Source organism: Condylura cristata, unplaced genomic scaffold (assembly GCF_000260355.1).
Source record: "Condylura cristata isolate star-nosed mole 26May11 unplaced genomic scaffold, ConCri1.0 scaffold00024, whole genome shotgun sequence".
In the NCBI taxonomy this organism is placed as follows: domain Eukaryota; kingdom Metazoa; phylum Chordata; class Mammalia; order Eulipotyphla; family Talpidae; genus Condylura; species Condylura cristata.
Window position 1 is genome coordinate 4,159,114 of NW_004567125.1, and position 19,496 is coordinate 4,178,609.

A 19,496-nucleotide genomic window follows, 5' to 3' on the forward strand; every position below is an offset into this window, starting at 1 on the left:
TCTGTCTTTGGTGAATCCTATCACCCTCCACATCTCTGGCCTGTACCCCAATTCTGTATGAATAAAAAAATAAATCTTTAAAAAAAAAAAAAGAAAACAGTTTCTTTCTTTACTTTTTGATAAAAATGTTCATAGAGGATGTGGTCAAACAGTAACGAAGGTTCTTGATACAATGATAGGGAGACATTATAAAAGGTTAGCCTTTAAGTAATTGAGAACTGACTGACAGGGTTGAAGGGAAAAGGACACACAATGAGCTCAACTTTGCCAATGAAAATGTAGTGAATGCCAGTACCATTCCTTAGTCTGATAGAGACATTAATGTGCACAGCTGAGTTGTTGCCAGTGGCAAATTCATTGCTATATTGTTGGCTAAAACCAGTTCTTCCAGAAAGTGGTCATCCTCTGTTTGAGGATTCTTAAAGGTGCCTTTCTTTTGATGGTTGCTGAACGTAATCTATCTATTGGTAATGATGATATGCCGGTTATAAATGAGGGCAAGAGTTGCCATTTTTAAAAACAGCTCTATTGAGATATAACTGACATTCCAGTTGCTTGAATTGAGTGTAAAATTTAATAAGTTTTGACATCTATGTATACCCAGGAAAACACTGCACAATCAAGACAGTGATTATGTCTGTCACCCCAAAAACTTCCTCATGTCAGTATATACTCTCCTGTACCTATTCCTTCTAAGGAACCACTAATCTGCTTTCTGCCACTAGAGAATCAGTGATTAGTGAATTAGAATTTTATAAGTGAAATCATACAGAATATTTTCTTCTTAGTTAGTTCTTTTACCAAGGTATAATTATTTTCAAATTTATTCATTGTAGCATGCATCGATAGGTTATTTGTTTTTATTGATGAATAATATTCCACTGAGTGGTTATGTCAGTTTTATCTTTTCATCTGGTGATATCATCTTGCTCTGTTTCCAATTTTAGGCTATAAGAAATTAACCTAATGTAAACATTCAGATCCTTTTAGGACAGTGCTTTTTTTTCTCCATGGGAAAATATCTAGGAGTAGAAAGGTTGGTTCTTGTGATAGGTATAAGACTTTTTAGAGAAACTCCCATGTTGTTTTCCAAAGTGGCTGTATAGTATACTTTGATGCACTGTTTCATAGTGTCCTTTCACATCCTTGCCAGCACTTGATAGCATCATGTTAGTTATTTTATAAAATATATATAGTTATATCTCATCATAGTTCTAATTAGCATTTCCCTAAAGGCTAATGGTGTTAAATGTGTTTGTCACCTCTTTATCTTTTTTAGTTAAATATCTTTTTTTTAACCACACAGAACGTATACAGAATGTTTTCTTCTTGTTTATTTAATATTGCTTGTACATAGTTTTGAGAAGTTAGAAAATACATTCTTGATAGGAAACTTCTCTACACAAATATTATTTCCATCTGTCTCTTCATTTCCTTAGGTCTTTTGAAGAGAACTATTGTATTTTGATGAAATGTACAATCCCAGTTTGTTATTTTATGAATTGTGTTTTTAGTATCAGAGAAATCCTTTACTAAAGTTTATGTTTTCTCTTTTAAGTTTTACAATTAGATTTTCATGTTTTGACTTGATTTTTCTAAATTAAACATTCAGATCCTTTTAGGACAGTGCTTTTTTTTCTCCATGGGAAAATATCTAGGAGTAGAAAGGTTGGTTCTTGTGATAGGTATAAGACTTAAATTATGTTTTCTTTTAATGTAAATGTCTTTTTTCCATTTAACATTTGTTGAAGGGGTTATTTTTCCACAGACTTGTTTTTGTCCTTTTGCTGATAACCAGTTGTCCATATGCATATAGTTCTATTTCTGACTTTCCATTCTATTCAGCTAATCTATTTTTCTATATTTATGCCAATACAGAGCTGCAGTATTCATGCACTATGCAAGTTAGCAGTACAGAGCACCTTAATTGCTCCTGGTCTAATCCACTGTATTATAATAGCTCATTGATTTGCCTGAGTTCTGGGGTCCTTTCTGAGATAAGTCTAAGAGATTGCAAACAGTCTGGTATACAAGTAGGTATTTTGCCTTTAGTTTTGTTTGCATTTATTTATTTTAAATATATTTATGCATAGAAGAACTGGGTGCAGGCTAGAGTTGTGTGGGTTGAGAGGATTCACAGGAGACAGAATGGGGAGCAGAACAGGTGGATCTACTGAAATAACACTGCGGAGGGAAGCAATGGGTGCAGCAGGAGAGGTAGGTCTGCTGTGCCATATGGGTCAGCTCCCTGGCCTGATTGAGCTCAGGCCTTAGTAGTTACAGCGCTGAAACTTAACTCTAGGCCACCAGGGAGGCTTTTGTTTTATGTTCTTAAAGAAAATGAGCACAAGGGTTGGTTTTCAGGTTGGTTCTTTTGTCAGTTGCTACACAGTTTAGGTTCTGAATGCGATTTTATTGATCCATTTATTCAAAAGTAAAGTCGGGCACTGACTGAACATATCTTTATAGAATCAGTTTTTAAAAAGCTGTGTGTTTTTCTTATTCATTTTTTTACTTCTTTATCACAATAAACCCTTTCACTTCTTTTTCACTGAAGAGAAGTGATGGAATCAGTGTTTATAAAAGCAATTTAAAAACAAGTACAGATGCAATACAAGAAATCATTAAAGGACTTGATAGACTAAACTGACAGCACATAGTCCTTAATGCTGACAAAGTGTCTTTCTTTTTTTCCTGGCTTCTTCATTATTTTCTTTGCATGTTAATATCAAATAACTATCAGAAGGGGCTCTGTTTAGACACACCTCTGTATTATACATCCACGTACACATGGGCACATACGGACACTTATAACACAGACACACAGTTAAGTGGTGGTCTGTCCTCAGATTGGTTTGTTTGGAAAAATCAGAGAGAATCTTTTTCTAAAACCTATTTCATGCAAGGCAGGCAAATTGTGCTCTCATTTTCTATTGTCTCTGGTTTCATCTGTAATCAGCAAATGGAGCCCTGCAGCCTACACAGTGTTTCATCTGCAATTTGTTGCTCTCCTCTAGTTTGCACAACACTGAACCATCTCATTTTGAAATTCAAGAGTGGCAGAGGAAGCCTTTGGTAGAAGATTGTAATTTGTGAGAAGGGAAAGTCAAGAGCAGGATCATCTATTGTGAAGAAAGCTGGGTGTTGAAGGAAATTGCTTTGGTTAGCTGGTCTCTGAGCCTCTCAGCATATGCGCTGCTGTGACCCTGCCCTCCATCACCAATGACCTAAAAAATCACATAATTTCAACTATTCAGGAAACCTATTCTCGTCTGTTGTGCGTAGCATGTGCACTTACCTCCTGTATTGCCAGCACATGTGTCTAAATCTTTTTACCTCACAGCCAGTCTTTTATTCCTGGCTGGCTGGGTTGCTTTTTTTCCTGAATGCCTTCAAGAATTCTTTAAAGATCTCTTCCTGATCTTTCTGCTCTCCTTTCTTCTCGTGCTCAGTTACTAAATGCTTCCCTTGCTGATATGAGACATAGTTACCTTATTTTCAGAAAGGTAATTCTGGTGGAAAGGACATTATTTTCTTTGGGAATCACTAGCCTAAATCATAGTCCAACAAATCATCATCAGATTTTTGAAAAATTTTTGTTCACTGATTCTAAAGATTTATTCTGTGTGTTAGATAATCCCCCCCCTACATTTTAACCATACTTTACAGACTGTCCAAGTTCCTATAAAGACATTTTGTATGAGTTGCTGATAGTTTGTTGGTGGTGAGGTGGAAGGTGGAGATACAGATGTACAAGCACATGCATGGAATGTGTGAGCAACTCTTGAGAATGTTGTAAGGTGAGCAGTTTATAATTAATTGATTTGTCCTAGTTTTTCATGGTTTATACTGTAGTTTCTGTAATTCCTTCCCTCGAAACATTAAATAAAATTTTAACAATTATTTTGAAGGTAGTAGGTAGTTAGTTAATAGAGGCAGTAAAGAAACAGTAGCTGGGTTTATTTGGGAGTTGTATCAAAGGGTTTTTATACAAAAGTAAAACTAAATCTTTGAAAGAATAATATCTCCTCTTTCAAATATAAACCTCTTCTTTTTAAAGACTTCTTACCACTTCAGCTACCACCTCTGCAAGCAGTTTGATCTTCTCTGTCTCTTCTCGGTCTACACCCTCCAGAACTGGAAAATCTTAAAATTAATTGGAACTAAGATGATTGTGCTGCTGTTGCTAAGACTTTAGCAGGATTTTTACAAGCTAATGTCCCTGCATGGGGTCCATTTGCTCTATGCAGCTAGTCTGCGGGTACAGTGAGAATGCCTTGATTAATATGCTACATGAAAATAAAATGGATTTGGAAGAAATCATACCATATTCTCATAAATATTAATTCACATTCGTATGAAATTGCACATAATTTCTGATATATTTTGGAGCACCAAAGGAGATTTGGTTTTTAAAGAGAATAGTATATATATATATATATATATATATATATATATATTTTAGAGCACAGTTACTCTTAACAGTAGTGCAATTTAATCATATAGAAACAGTGCAAGATGGAACTCAACTGACAGCTTTTGCTAAGGTTCCCATTATTCCAAAAATCTTTTCATGATAGCTATTTTGGTAACATATGAGGCTAAACACAGAGTAGTGTGAACTGAACAGATGTCTGACCTAATTGACTGTAGCTGTAGATGGAGTTCATATAGCAGAGACCTACCTAGAAAATTTACCATGTTTATGCACATGAACATGCTTTTGAGTCAGGAGCCAATGGCCATATGCACTTGCTTTGATCTCATATCTTATTTCCTGAACACTTCCCACCACATCCTCACTGCCTCAGGATAGCTGCCCTGCAGGGATAGCAGGTAGAAGTTAGATCAAAAGCCACTGCACCTTGCTCTAACGGTTAGAACTTTCTCCTTTTCTGGGACTTTGCTATTTTATGCAACCATTTCTTTCTTTTTTGGCAGTAGTGCCTGCTATTTTTTTTTCCTGTTGGTTGGTTGGTTTTCCTTCTTCAGTAAGCTTTTCTAGCTTGCTTCACTCTGAGTTAGATGTAGCTTGTGATATTAAATCACTTGTCATTCATAGTTTGTCTCATTTGTTAATTTTATATAGTAAGCGTAGCTACATATGCCATCTATTATTTGCCTTTCTGAGTATGTGATGTGTTACTGAGATGTATGTGATGTGTTACTGAGATGTATGTGATGTGTTACTGAGATGAAGGATACATTGTCCTTGCCCTTGTATTTTAAAGGATTCATGCTGCTATCTGCCTCAGGGCCTTTGCACAAGCTGTTCTGGCTGCTTTGACTTTCAGAACTAAGTCAGATGGCATTGATCTCCTCAGTGCTAACTAACCCTACGGCTGGACTAGATCTTTGTCCCTAGTTTTGGCACTGCTTTCTTTTAGAGCAATTTAATTTTCAATTACATGTTCATATATCCTGAATAGTAGTTTTCTCCTAAATTGTAAGGAACAGAGCTTTTCCCCCAACATGATTGATTCCCCATCCTGTAGAATTGTACTAAGTTTGTACATGGCATATACTAGGGACACACGCACACACACACACACACACACACTTGTTGAGAGAATAAATAAGAACAGTGTTTTTTGGGGTCCTCCCTTTGTGTTGTAACAGGTTAAAGCATAGCACTATGCAGCTAGCCTTAGCCACTTCTGCACCGTGTGGGTCACCCGGCCAAGGAGGTGACCCACACGGTGCAGCAGACCTCTCCTGTCTAGCCCACTGCTCCCCTCAGCAATGTACTTTGTCATTCTGCCTGTTTTGCTCCTCACTCTGTCTCTGGTGGATCTTCTTACCATTCCCTATACCTCTAGCCTGTATGTACCCCAGTTCTGTATGCATAAATAATTTTTTAAATAAAAAAACATGTGTTTCATTATAATAAAGGTCTTCTCAAGATGTCAACACTGCTAAGGCTCATTGGACTAGAAAAGACAGAGATGTGGAAGGTGGGGGGGGGGTGCTTTCAAGACCAAGAAGAAGCAAGACCAACAAGCAAGTTTAAATAGATCCAAGTTTCCCTACTAATAATCATGACTTATTTTGGGAAAGGCATTGAGCAGCATTGTGTGTGTTGGGTTGAAAGTGCTGGGATGTTGAGAAGTAATACAAAGCTAATTGTTAGAAAGCTAACTGAGTATCACTGAGAAGAAGAAAGAACAAATGGTATTTTAAGGGATGTAACTTAGGCTAAAGGGAAAATTTTGGTTTTGCTTTATTTAATTTTCAAAAGTGAATTTAGGATCACAGAAACTTAGAATTTGTGATGGGATGAGGCTCCATGAAACAGTATTTTCAGTTTATAATCATTTACAAATAGAGTCAGATCATTTTCAGTTTTAATGCTTAATTTGTCCAGTGTCCTTCAAGGTCCAGAGGCCATCACCTGTATCATGTCAGGTCTTTGGGTGTTCTGTAAGTCCACTTTGCATGTGAGTTCATAGTTGCAGAAACTTATCCCAAGTGTGGTAATGAGTAATGTCAGTATCAGGACTGGAACCCAGGTCTTGGTATCTCAGTCTGCTCTGAGCTGCCCACGGGCATAGAAAGAACTCTTCTGGGCTGTGTGGTGTGAAATTCTCTCCTGTAGTTTCTGCAGATGCTGCTCCTATTCCAGAACATCTATTACCCTTCTTCTAACAATGTTCATCTAGGTGATCTTTGCAAAGAAGTGGGAATTAAGAAAACATGCGGAAAAATATATGATGCATTAAGAAAACATTTAATCATATTAATTGATTTTTTTCCCCCCTTACTGGCTCACATCCACCTGGCCCTGGTATGTTCAGTCTCTGATGGTTTTTTGAATTGTGCATGCACTTAGTACTCCCTTCCCCCAAATAAAATTGCTGTACCAACTTGGGAAGTGAGTGTTTTGAACCACTTCAGGAAGTGACAGTTTGTTCTAGACTCAGTATAGAATCAAATGGAAAGCCACTGTCCCTTGCAAGCAGGTAATTCACATTTCCTGGAAAGATACTTTGTGCTTTGCTGAGTTTTCTGCCAAACAAGAACAGAAACTATGTATTTGGGATCTGACATTTGCAATGAAGAAAAATTGAGAAGCATATGTCTAGGTGTTAGGTATTTCATATCTCACTTTCCTGCTTCCCCCTGTCCCCCCTTCTAGTAGCCCCATGTAGCCTGTATGTTGGGTATGACCATAGATACCTATGTAACCACACTTTGTTTTCTTTTTCCTCTGCAGAAGGATGTAGCACTTAAGCCTCAGGAACGTGTGGAGAAACGCCAGACACCTCTAACCAAGAAGAAACGAGAAGCACTTACCAATGGCTTGTCCTTTCATTCCAAGAAGAGCAGGCTCAGCCACCCACATCACTACAGCTCAGATCGAGAAAATGATCGTAATCTCTGCCAGCACCTTGGGAAGAGAAAGAAAATGCCAAAGGGACTCCGACAGGTAAGGATGTTTGGGTTTGTTCTTTTCTGTAGCTGCAGAATCCCTTCTATGGATGCCTGCTCCTCTGTGGTTTTTCCGTAAAAGCTGAAAGCAGGTCCCTGTGACAAGCTGGAGGACTGGTGGCAAGCTGAAGGACTACCTTGCAGAGCTTTGTGCTTGATTTGAAAAGAATAGACCAAACCAAAGTCAGTGTTATGACTTGAAACCTGCACATGCTACCCTTTTAGTCAGCTCTTTGGTGTGTAGCAGAAGTCATTTCTGGTGCTACTGTTGTTAAAAGGCGGACTGACTCCAGTCTTGGTTGTAATCTAGGTAGACTGGCTTGAAAGGTAGGGGTGAGATCTTCATAATTAGGAGAAACTAAACAGATACATTCTGTCACATTCACTGTGTTTCAAGCTTTTCAAACTGGAAATGGTTTCTGCAAGTATCCCCTTGTATACGATTTTTATTTTCCAAGGAAGCTCAAATAGTGTGGCAGGTGGGAGAGCAGTAGTGGTGAAATCACTTGCCTTTCAGTTCCATAGTTGTTCTCCATAGCCCATAATTCAAGACTACTTTTGTTATCTGCTGATTGTATGAAAGTCTGGTAGTGGAGCTTACTGGTCTGTTAATAATTAGGTTTCAATGATCCACGAGAAAATACAGCTCGTGGCATTTGGGGAGCCTTTCTGCTTGTGGAAATCCCCACATGAGATAGATTAATAATGAGAAATGAAGCTGTTTATAGCACTTTTTCTGTACAAATCTGAAGGCTTTAGTGCCTGCTGAGTTACTGTGTCCTGCGTGTGTTTTGTTTGTTTTTGGCAGGAGTAAGGGTGGGATTGACTATTACTTGAAGGAAGCAGAGGAAGGGGGTATGATTCACTGAGCAGGTGCTGCTAATTAGAAGCTGAACAGGTAATTTCCAGTTTGCAGATGTTTCTCTGCAGAAAGGGGAAGATCTGGGATTATACAAAACAGTGGTTGCAGATCCTCACAGATCATTATAGCCTATCATGAGCTGTATTAAACACAAATTCCTAGACCCTCCTTAGAACCTACTTAGCCAGAATTACTAAGTGGTGAGGCATAGAAATTTGTAGTTTTATAAATTTCCAGTTTTATAATGGTTAGTTTGGTTTGAAAGTCACTCTCTTTAAATCTTCTCTACCTACACTTTGGTGATGATTTTTACTTAGAAGCCTGGGAGAACCAAAAATCTGAATAAACATATGAAGAGGTAGATCTCAGGTAAGTGTCCCAAATCTGACACAAGTGTTTCTGAAATAGTTATGTTCAGAAATGCACTTCCAATTTAGAGTTACAATAGTGATATTATCGTTTATCTCATGTATGGTGCATTATAATCATTCGTTAAGGGAACTTGTATAGTATAATTTGTAATTCTTACAACGTTGGCTAGTTGGTGATACACATGGGGAATTGGGATTCAAAGAGAAAATATGACTTGTCTCAGGTCCCTGGGCAGTGAAGGACAACATCAGGGTTAGACAGGGTTTCTCCAGCTTTCTATGTCTTCCCTGTATATTCTGCCATCCTAGCGTCAGAACAGGGTTAGATATAAAGAGAAAGAGATCTCGAGTCACAGCAAGGGAGTGGGGATCAACAAATATTTTTAGGAAAAAAAAAATGTGAGTTGCTTGCTCTGAAGAAGTGATTTCCTGAAGAAGTGCTCATGAAATTGTTAAATGAAAACACAAGAAAAACCGGAGAAACAAGTTAAGTTAAAAGAGCAGAGCAAAAAGCTGGAGAATTTGAAAGAAACATTTGGATAAAGATTTTTTTTTTTAATATTTCATATTTCCTTTTTATGTGGGGTGAGGGAGGAAGTGCTGGCTTCTGTAGACGGATGATGGTCTTGTGTTGTGAACCTCTCCCTGTGAGATAGTGGGAAAAGTAATTATTCCTAGAGGAGAGAGGTTGCAGTATTGCTGCTGCCTCTTCCCTTAGGCTTTCCCACACTCCCAAAGGAGTAGAAGGAAGCCTTCTTACTCTTTCAGGTAAGAAACCAATTTATTTCTGAGCCTACACTAAGCTGTGATTCCTCATCCTTGACTCTCTTATTCCCAGACTTGATCTTACTTCTCTATTCTCTGTCTCCAAATTTCATCTTTCTATTTTGTCCTTTGGCGAAAGTGTTTATAATCATAAAAGAAGGCTAAGACGTGTATGTCTTGAATTTGAGTAGCTTTTGATTCTAATAGCTGCCCTTCTGATACTGATGGTGTTTGAAATCAAAGCTATCTTTGTTGTAGGGAAAATATTTGAAAAGCAATTATTTCACTCTTTATCAATCACTAAGAAGGAAAGAATGACTCTTATCTTTGATGACCTAAGCAAGGGTTTTAAAAACAAATGGTGTTTTCATATCCAAATCAAGTGTTAAAGGGAAGCGATTGATAATTAAGATAAAGCCCTAACACTCTCACTTGTTATAGTCTATAATCACATGTGCTATTATTATAAATTATTGTCCGTTGCTGCCCATCTATAGAATGAGTTGAATTAGAAGATTTCTCCAAATTTATGAGCAATACAGAGATTTACAGTGTTATTGAGACCTTGAAGGAAGATGAAGTAAGCCTGAAACTAACTCAGCTTTGGCATTTGTAGCTCTCATAGGCTCTGTAAAGACATCGAAAGAAGAGGAGTGAGATGCTTCCTAGTAGGAGGGAAACACAACTAGTGATGTGTCAACTCATTTGTGTGACAGGTGCCATCTGTTGTGTGATCATTGTTAGAAAGTGACATGCAAGTGTTTAGTGGTCACAGTAGATGATCAAAACTTGTGCTAAGAATATCTGAGATTGCTTTCCTGTCACCCTAGATGTCTGTACACAGTCATATTCTTCCCTACCTTTCCCTCTTGCCAGATGTAGTGCAACCCTGAGGTGAGAAGTAGAGGAGAATTTCTAAATTATTAGATACGTGTTTACTGCCTCTTCTTGTAAGAGTTATAATCAGAAGAATTGCAGATGAAAGAGGGCAGTAGGAATTGAGAATTTAGTCTTTATATTTGACTTGTGAGAGCAGGTTAGGGTTATAGCTCCTGAAGAGATGGTACTTCCTGAGCAGGCAATTTAATGCATAGCTTTCCTGTCATTATGAGATGTTACTCCTTAGTGGAGAGGAAATAAGAAGTTTTTTTTTTTTTTTTCCCTGAGATCTATTGAAGGCAACTAATCTTTTTACTATGAAGGTGCAATTATATACTTTCATAAGAGAGATGTGCAATTCTAAAATTGAACTGCCTTTTCCTTCTCTTGCCTGATTATAAAACCTCAGTTCTCATGATGTTTATCCATACTGTTAAAAGCAGGCTTTTTAACTGGCATTTTAACCATCCCAGTGGAACTTATTTGTTAGATTATGTTTTTTAGTATAAATACATACTGCCTTAGAAGATGCTGAGCTGGCAATTGACTTGTAAAGTGGCTGCACTTTTTTATATGGTGAATTTTAACATTTAATTTCCAGAGGGGTTTAAAAAATGCAGAAAGGAACAAGTTAACTGTTACACAAAAGAGTACGTCTCTCTGAGCCCTCAAGCTGTATATATTTCCTATGTAGAGTCATGTGCTTGTAATGTAAGTACTCAGGTGTTATATAAAAAAAATTGTTCTCATATGGATATGGTGGGTTTTTTTTTTTCCTTCCCAACTTATACTTGGGGTGGGAAAATCAAGACATAGTTTGCATGGATCTCTCCATAAGGAGCTTTATTATCTAAATGGTAGACTAGGTCACAATGAAACCATTGGTGAACACAATGAAGTCATGTGTTGCTGTTGCCAAAACTTCTAACCAAGTATGACTTCCTATGAAGTATTTTGGAAAACTTAACCCTTCCTGGAACTTAGAGTATAGTTTTCTTCATTAAATCTAGACCATATGGGATGCTTTAAAAAATTAGTACTTTGTAAAAACTGAGATTAAAAAATGGTTTTTAAAAATAGAGAGGCTATGAGGAAGAGTTGGTGAATGAACACTCAAATTTGGCTCTGAACAGATATTTCTAAAGCTCTACTTAGTCTACTAGTCTATCCTTTTTTTTCTGTATTTTTTAGTATAAATTGAATGAGTGGATATATACTTAAGTGAAGTAGGAGGGATTTTTAGGTTATGTGAACTCTTTTAGTTGATAGCACTTCTGGATCATCTAAATCAGTCCCAGAGTTTCTCTGAATTGAATGTTAGGTGACCAAAGCCATTCATCTAAGGGAAGAAATTCCCCATGAAAGAGGCAACCTTTTGAGGGTTTTTCCATTGTAGAAGAACATGAAATAACTTGGGAATATTTCAGGAACTTACCCTTGAAATGAAAATGGGGTATAAGGTTCAAAAATCCTTATGCAAATTGGTTTGAATAGGCGTTAACTTGTAGGAATGGAAATTTGTTCCTTTCTCTGAAACTCTAGTACCAGTGGAGTCAAACTTGGTGGAGGATTTCTAACTGAAATTATACATAACAAAAATCATATGCAGAATTGTAAGTTATGGATCCATAACTTAAGGATAGCATAACTTATGGATAGTTTTTAGGGAGAATGGGGATTAATGCAAAAAAATTAGAGCTTTGGTCAAGGTATGGGTGGTAGTTGTGTGGTGGCTTTGCACGTTGGCTTTATTTGTAATAAGGGGTTGTTTCAGTGTAGGGCGTCCAGGTGACTAAGCCACTGGCTATGTTTCTACATTCCCAAAGGAATAGTATATTTTGCTCTGTGCTCTTTCTGGAGAGCGTTTGCTATCAAAGACTGATCCTTTATTGCAGTGGGTCTGACTAGCATTGTCTTAGGATTTCTCTGTGACATTTGTTACTGATAGAAATTAACTTAAGAGAATTTATAATGGAGAACTTTGATTAAACAGATCTAGCTCATGTCACATTTCTGAAGACCTGCTAATTAGTTTGGGGTAGAAATTCATGCTAAAATCACACAGGTATTTATCTAGCTTGACTCTGGAGTCTGCAGGATTTAGGAAATCAGAGCATTTGAAGCACTAATATAATTAGGAATTATAATTTAGTAATGAAAAGACATAGATTTTGCTATGTACTCTTTCACCAGTGTATTACAATGATTAAATAGCTGAAGGTATCTTCAACTAGTATCAATAAATAGCTATAATAAAATTATATTACTTCATACCTCAAAATTTCTCATTTAATGTGTTAATAGGGATTTCATTTGCTTTTCAAAAATTGCATAGTCTTGTGAAGGTTACAATCTGGGATATTAAATACTATTTTTAATATTTTTCCTTGTGAATTTGAATTGCACATTCCTTTCCTTGCTCAGTCTATGGACATAAGAATAAAAACATATAGGGAATAAAGGAGTGGGTAGAGTGACTTACAAACTCTCAGCATCTTGAATGATTTGAAGTAAGAATAAGATGCAGGTTTTAACATATGGTTGTTAGCAAGCCCCTATCCTGGCTTCTCTCTGAAGTTAGTTGTCTATTAAACTGGAGGTTTTTGTTTAGTATTAATGTAAATTATAAATTAATATTAATAATATATTTTTTTAAACATGGGCATTTGGAAGCAATGATACTTTATCCTGTGTGTTCTGGAGTTTTGTTTTGTGTTTCCTGATGCCACATTTGTATCTGGGGTATATTCCATCAGCTCAGAAAGTTGGTGAAGATGAGCATGAGCATCACTTAACTTTGTGGGACAGATGTTTAGAGTGATGTGGCCAGTAGTCAGTTTTATCCCAAGTAAAACATATAACTAGTTTTAATGAAAACTTAGTAGAAGTTTAATTAAAAAAAGATACACCATATTGACTACCACCTCATAAAATAAAACCTACAGAAAGAAAGTAAACTGAATTGGAGAGGTAACTGCAATTAAAAGAAAGTACAGTAACTGAGTGAAACCTGAGACTACCGAAATTGTGGCTTTCATCAAACGCAGAACAAAGAATTTGTCATGTCTATGTGTGTAAAGAACTCTCGTTAGGGCCACTTAAATCCCATATATTATTAGAGAAGTAAGAAGGACAAAGCAAATAAATAAATAAAAGGTTTATTTATTTCTGCATACAGAACTGGGGTACAGGCCAGAGTTGCAGGGGCCATGAGAGGACTCTTCAGAGACATAGTGGGAAGCAGAACAGGCTGACTGATGAAGTACACTGCTGAGGGGAGCAGCTGGCAGGTTAGGAGAGATATACTGCACCATGTGGGTCACCTCTGGGGTGGGGATCAAACTCATGCTGAAGTGGCGTTAGCTTCTTAGTGCTGTGCTTTAACCCTCTGTGCCACCAGGTAGGGCCCAAGAAACGATTCTTAATCTTCCTGCTATAAATTCCTACAGTTCTAGTGATTGGAGGGTGAAAGGCCATTTTTCTTATGGCTTTAACAAGATTTAGTTGTTACATTTTGGTAATTGATGAGAGCAAATGAAACTACTGATCTTTATTTAAAATTATATATTTTTTATTTAAAACTTTATTTTTGTGGTAATTTACTCTTTTCCCCTTTTCTGATGATACAATGTCACTGCACATGACCAGATCTTAGCCTCCTTGTGTTCTGCATCCTAATGCCTACTTACAGCAGTCCCATCTCCACAGAAATCTGTGCATGACAAGTAATGCGTGGGTGTGGGTGGCAGTGTGGTTGCAGTGGTGTTGGTGGGGAGCTGAGCAGATGGTTGTGATAGCCACGTGTTGCGAGATTCCCGTGGGAGTTGATGGTGGTGACAGGCGACTCACAATGTGCTATTTACAGTTTGGGTTTGCAGTCTTTCAGTGACATCTGAATGCTCTTTAGCAACTGCTTTCATTACTGCCTTTCCAGGAGCTGCTAATTGAAAATGAAATTGTGGGTGGGCTCTAAGGCAGGCACAGGCAACTTGGTGGTAAATGTTACTTGGGAGCTATTGTTTCCAGGTAGGAATTTGTAATTCTTTTTCCAATGAAGAACCGCCAAACATGCATTTGAAGGTTAAGGACATGCATATAGGAGGAATGTCACATCCTGCCCAGGAGCCAAGTGTGTACTCATTGGGCTGGAAACCAAGCCATCTGTGCAGGGCTCACCTGCGTGTGGTTCTCTTCAAATGTGCATGTGTGCAAGGTGCTTCTTTTAAGTCTGCTAACATCATAAAGTAGCTTCTTTTTTAGCCTTTTTTTTTGTAAGATATTACCTTTCTTTTTTTGCTGTTCAATTACTGTCCATTAGAAAACGACTGATCTCTTGAACTTTGAGATTCCGTATTCAAGTTTTTGCATATAACTTTTTTTCCTATCAACCTTTCCTTATCATAAGATTCTGGTGAAGACACTTGGGCCTGTAGATACACTGAGGTAAGAGAAAGATGGTAGATATGATTAGACTGGCATTAGATGTTTCTGATTCTCCATGGCAGCCTTCAGCTTCAGGATTGTCAGTTGTACCTTATTTCAGAATTGTTAGCTAAAGCATGAGTAGCATTTTTGAAATGGTAGCTTTCTAATTATTTATATTTTTAACTATTTTAGTGCCCATTCTCAGAATAGCTTTGCATAGAGAAATCTTGGGCTGAACAAGGAATGACCTTTTTCTTAGAAGTGTTGTTAGCTCTGTTTTTAATTAAATATGAAGATAGATACAATACTGCTGCATTCTTCTTAAAATTTCCTTGAACACTGCAGTAAAAACTACCTCAGCACATACTGAATTACGTACTTTATTTGAGTAGGACTGATATTTGCTTTTAGAAGAATCTCAGAAGCTCAGGATGAGGGGACCTGATGACATATGCCTTGCTGTACTTAACCCTCAATCTCATTAGACCTGCTTTGCCACAGGAACCAAACTATTTTTTTAAAGATTTATTTATTTGTGCATACAGAACTGGGGTACAGGCCAGAGGCTCAGGGGCAGCGAGAAGCTTCACCATAGACAAAGTGGGGAGCAGAACAGGCAGATCAACGAAGTACACTGCTGAGGGGAGCAGCGGGTAGGTCAGGAGAGGTCTGCCATACCATGTGGTCACCTCCGGGGCAGGCAGGTATCAAACTCATGTGGAAGTAGCTTAAGCTTCTTAGTGCAGTGCTTTAACCCGCTGTGCCACCAGGGAGGGCCTGTTTTTTTTTTTTTTTTTTTTTTTAAATGCATTTGAGCTATGGTTGTGCCCTAATGATATTTAAAGGGAATAAAATTAATTATCGAACATCACCTATTGATGCAAGTGTTGACCATTTTATACCAAGCAGATAGAGCAAATTTCTTGCTGGAACTTTGAATCTTTTCTAAACTGATATCCCTATCATCCCAATACTAGTGCCCACAAACAGAGAGAGGAGATACAGTATCTTACAAACATAGGCAAGTCCTTCAGGGCCTCTTGGTATCACCTTCAGGGGACCTGATAGGCTCCCCTGTGGCTTTTGGAATAGTTCGCCCACATTCATTGATCACAGCTTTGTAGAAGTTGCCTCATCTATGTGTCTGCTGACAGTGACACTGTTGTAACAGGTCATACTGTGATCACTGCACCTGTCTTCATCTGGGAATCATTTGTGCCACATGTTTTGAAAGCGTGTAGTACAAAGCTGCACAGGCCCTAATTGCCAGTGATGGTTCTGAGTGGCTGAGATAGGATATAATTGGATTTGGAAGCAATTAACTACATTTAGTGGGTAGAGAACATACAGAAAAAGGTTTCTCAGAGGGTAGCCTTCATACTAACCTATGTCAGAACAACTCTGTGACTTTATTAATATGCATTTTCCCTGTGATACCTCTGCCTGTGAAGCCAGAATTCCCCTGGGTAGGTGTGAGAGTAAGGTACCAAGTTCCTTAGGTGGATTTGATGCAAATGCTGCATCAAATTTTCAGTGAACTGAATTGTACTTATTACATTTTAAAAAGGAAAAAGGAACCTTACTATATTTTTATACAATTTGTAATAAATTCTAAGATTTCAGAAGCATATCTTGTATAAAAATAATTTTACCTGTACTTGGACCATATGCATAGGTATATTGGACATATACTTGTTATTGACCTATACATTTATCAATTGAGTTCTTGCCAAAATGTTGGCAGAAAAAAATATTTCAGCCAAATGGTAAGGTACTGTATTGTAAAAAATATTTTCAGAATGACTGCTTTTTAGTAAGAGCTTATTTATAACCTTGATAGAATATAATATGTTGTATTCCTGCCTACTGAAACCTACTAGTTCCTTCAGATGTCACAGCTTTTTTACACTGTGGTAACTGGAGTTCTTTTACTATTCCTTCTCTTAGTTTCTGTTTCATTTTCTTTCAATATCATGATGGTGTTGGACTCTGAAGATTTCTGTGCTTTACAAATCCTTCATAGTGGTATTCGGTGGCAGTGTGAGTGAAAGCTGAAATTACCACATGTGTATCACAGGGGCCAAAATCCATTAACTCTTCTTTTCATTAATAAGAAAATTTAAATGAATAAAATAGCATACTTAAATTTATAGAACCAAACAGTATAAAAATACAAGTATTTTGCTTAAGTAGCAAAACCTATACTTTCTGAATCAACAGTTCACCAAGGTGTGTCAATAGTAGCAGGCATTTGTTTTCAGCACATTACTGTGAGACCAGAAATGTTTCTCCCCTGGAGATGAGTGCAAAATGATCTACCGAGGAGTTGCTAGTGAAATTATCATACCTTACAAAGAAGACTATTAGTAATAACTTTTGATTTAAAAATTCCTGTCATTAAATATCCCTAAGAATAATCATAAGGTTGACAGGAAAGCCTCTGCCTCTCAAGTGAAATATAAACGTGGAGGAAAAGCTGAGCACACATTTCTGGGACATTGAATGGTACTTTCTGAGACTTCAGTAACCCACTTTTATAATTTATCGCCACTTGCCTCCTATCTCTCATACCGAAACTCCCATACTGAATGTAAATGAAATACTGATCAGCACATATGTACCTTGCACAGACTTATTCTAAGAAATCACTACCACTCTGGTGCATGGTTTCTACTATTCTCTCAGGGAGTATATCAGCAGTTTTTCCCCAGTGTCCTAACCTATCAGGATAGTTAAAAAAAAAAAAAAAAAGCTACTCCAGGGAATTATTTTTTTTTTTTCAGAGATAACCTAAAAGAGATAGGCATGCAGCGTAGACAGAAGGGAAGGTGGGTGGGAGTGAGTTGGAATTTACTGAACCCTCTTATGTGTATATGGAGTTGTACATAACCTTAAAAGTAAAAACTTTCTGTATCAACATGTGAGTAGTATTTCTTTGCCTTTAATCATGTCCTCTGTCAAATGCATTTATTCTTATTCTTCCTATGATTTGCTCATTCAGCAAACACTTGCTGCTCTCTCTCTCTTTTTTTTAAAAAGATTTATTTATTTATTCATACAGAACTGGGGTACAGGCCAGAGATGCGGAGGGTGAGAGGATTTACCAGAGAGAGAGCGGGGAGCAGAACAGGCAGATCCACAAAGTAACTGCTGAGGGGAGCAGTGGGCGGGTCAGGAGAGGTCTGCCACACCATGTGGATCTTCTCCGGAGCAGGCGGGGATCGAACTCATGCGGAAGTGGCTTTAGCTTCTTAGTGCAGTGCTTTAACCCGCTGCGCCAGCAGGGAGGGCCCACTGCTCTCTCTTTTTTAAAATCCTGTGGAAGATAGTAACGTAACAGAAAGGTGGTTATAGCATGATATAGCCATCCAGACCTCCTGAGGAAGTCTTAATAGAAGAGAGATTAAGTCTGGAGGATTATCTGGAGGATTAGGTGTAATTAATGGAAGAGAGACCATGATGGATGTCCATTATTTCTAAAAAACAAACAAACAAACAAACTTGGAAAAAGAGAGGTAGACAAGATGACCCATCTCTTAGAGGATCAATATCTTCAGATGTTTGTATTAAAGATCATTGCAATTGTTTTCTCACCATTCCATTTTCTTGACCTTGCCTCTGCCGTTTAAAGAAACTCATGACAAACATGCTCTATTCTACTGAAAATATCAGTAACTGTTAGAAACAGTGTTGGATTGTTTTATTATTTTTCTTGTGTTCTTAGTTTACAAATAAAGGCTTTGGCATTCTCACACTTTTTCCTCAGGTATAATTTTCTGGGAATTATCTGGCCCAGCTATTTTATTAAAACCTTAATTTCTCTCCAGTGCTTCCCCCCCCCAAAAAAATGCCTAAAAAAAAAATGCACAAATGGTGTATATTCCTAGAAATGATTTTGTTATGGTTACAAACCAGTTGTCTCCCAGAACTCTTGGTATTAAAAAGGCACATTTCTGTACAGAGCTGGAACTTTATGCTAACTTGCACAAAGCACAAACCTCAAATGACACTTATTGTCATTTCTTTTCACTGGAAAATAGAGAATTATTGTCATTGTGAGCAAAACTCTGGATATTTTGAAATATTTATTTTTTAAATATTTATTTATCACATGAGAACTGGCGTTCAGGCCAGAGGTCTAGGGGTTGAGAGAATTTACCAGAGACAGAGAAGGAAGCAGAACAGGCAGATCTACTGAAACACACTTCTGAGGGGAGCAGCGGGACAGACAGGAGAGGTCTGCTGTGCCACGTGAATAGTTCCCTGACCAGGGCAAATTCGTGCTACAGTGGCTGTGGGTAGCTATATAGTACTGAGACTTAACCTCTTGTGCCATCAGAGAGGCCCTATTCTGAAATATTTAAAAGGGATATTTGAATAGAAATTTAAGTCTCAAATCTATAGTGATCTTGGAAGAAGATTATAAGGCATTTCCTGATTTGCTAGCAGTTTGTTTTTTCTTCTGAAAGATAATTGTAAATTGTTTTTTGTTATTAGAATTCCTACTTTTTTTAAAGGTTTATTTATTTATGCATACAGAACTGGGATACAGGCCAGAGGTGCAGGGGTGGTGAGAAGATTCACAGACAGAGTGGGGAGCAGAACACGCTGATTGACGAAGTGCACTGCTGAGGGGAGGAGTGGGCAGGTCAGGAGAGGTCTGCCATTCCATGTGGGTCACCTCGGGGGTGAGGTTCAAACTCATGCTGAAGTGGCTTTAGCTTCTTAGTGCTGTGCTTAACCCGCTGCGCCACCAGGAGAGCCCT

At 37.7% G+C, this 19,496-nt stretch overlaps 1 protein-coding gene across 1 annotated transcript in view; it reads left to right on the top strand.

Moving 5' to 3' along the window:
* The window catches only part of LOC105854009 (autism susceptibility gene 2 protein-like), a 725,115-nt gene that overhangs the window by 262,750 nt on the left and 442,869 nt on the right, over nt 1-19,496 (top strand). Inside the window, exon 3 of the mRNA XM_012728888.1 lies at nt 7,214-7,426. Coding sequence (XP_012584342.1) covers nt 7,214-7,426 — 213 coding nt within the window. The remainder of the gene's footprint in view (nt 1-7,213; nt 7,427-19,496) is intronic.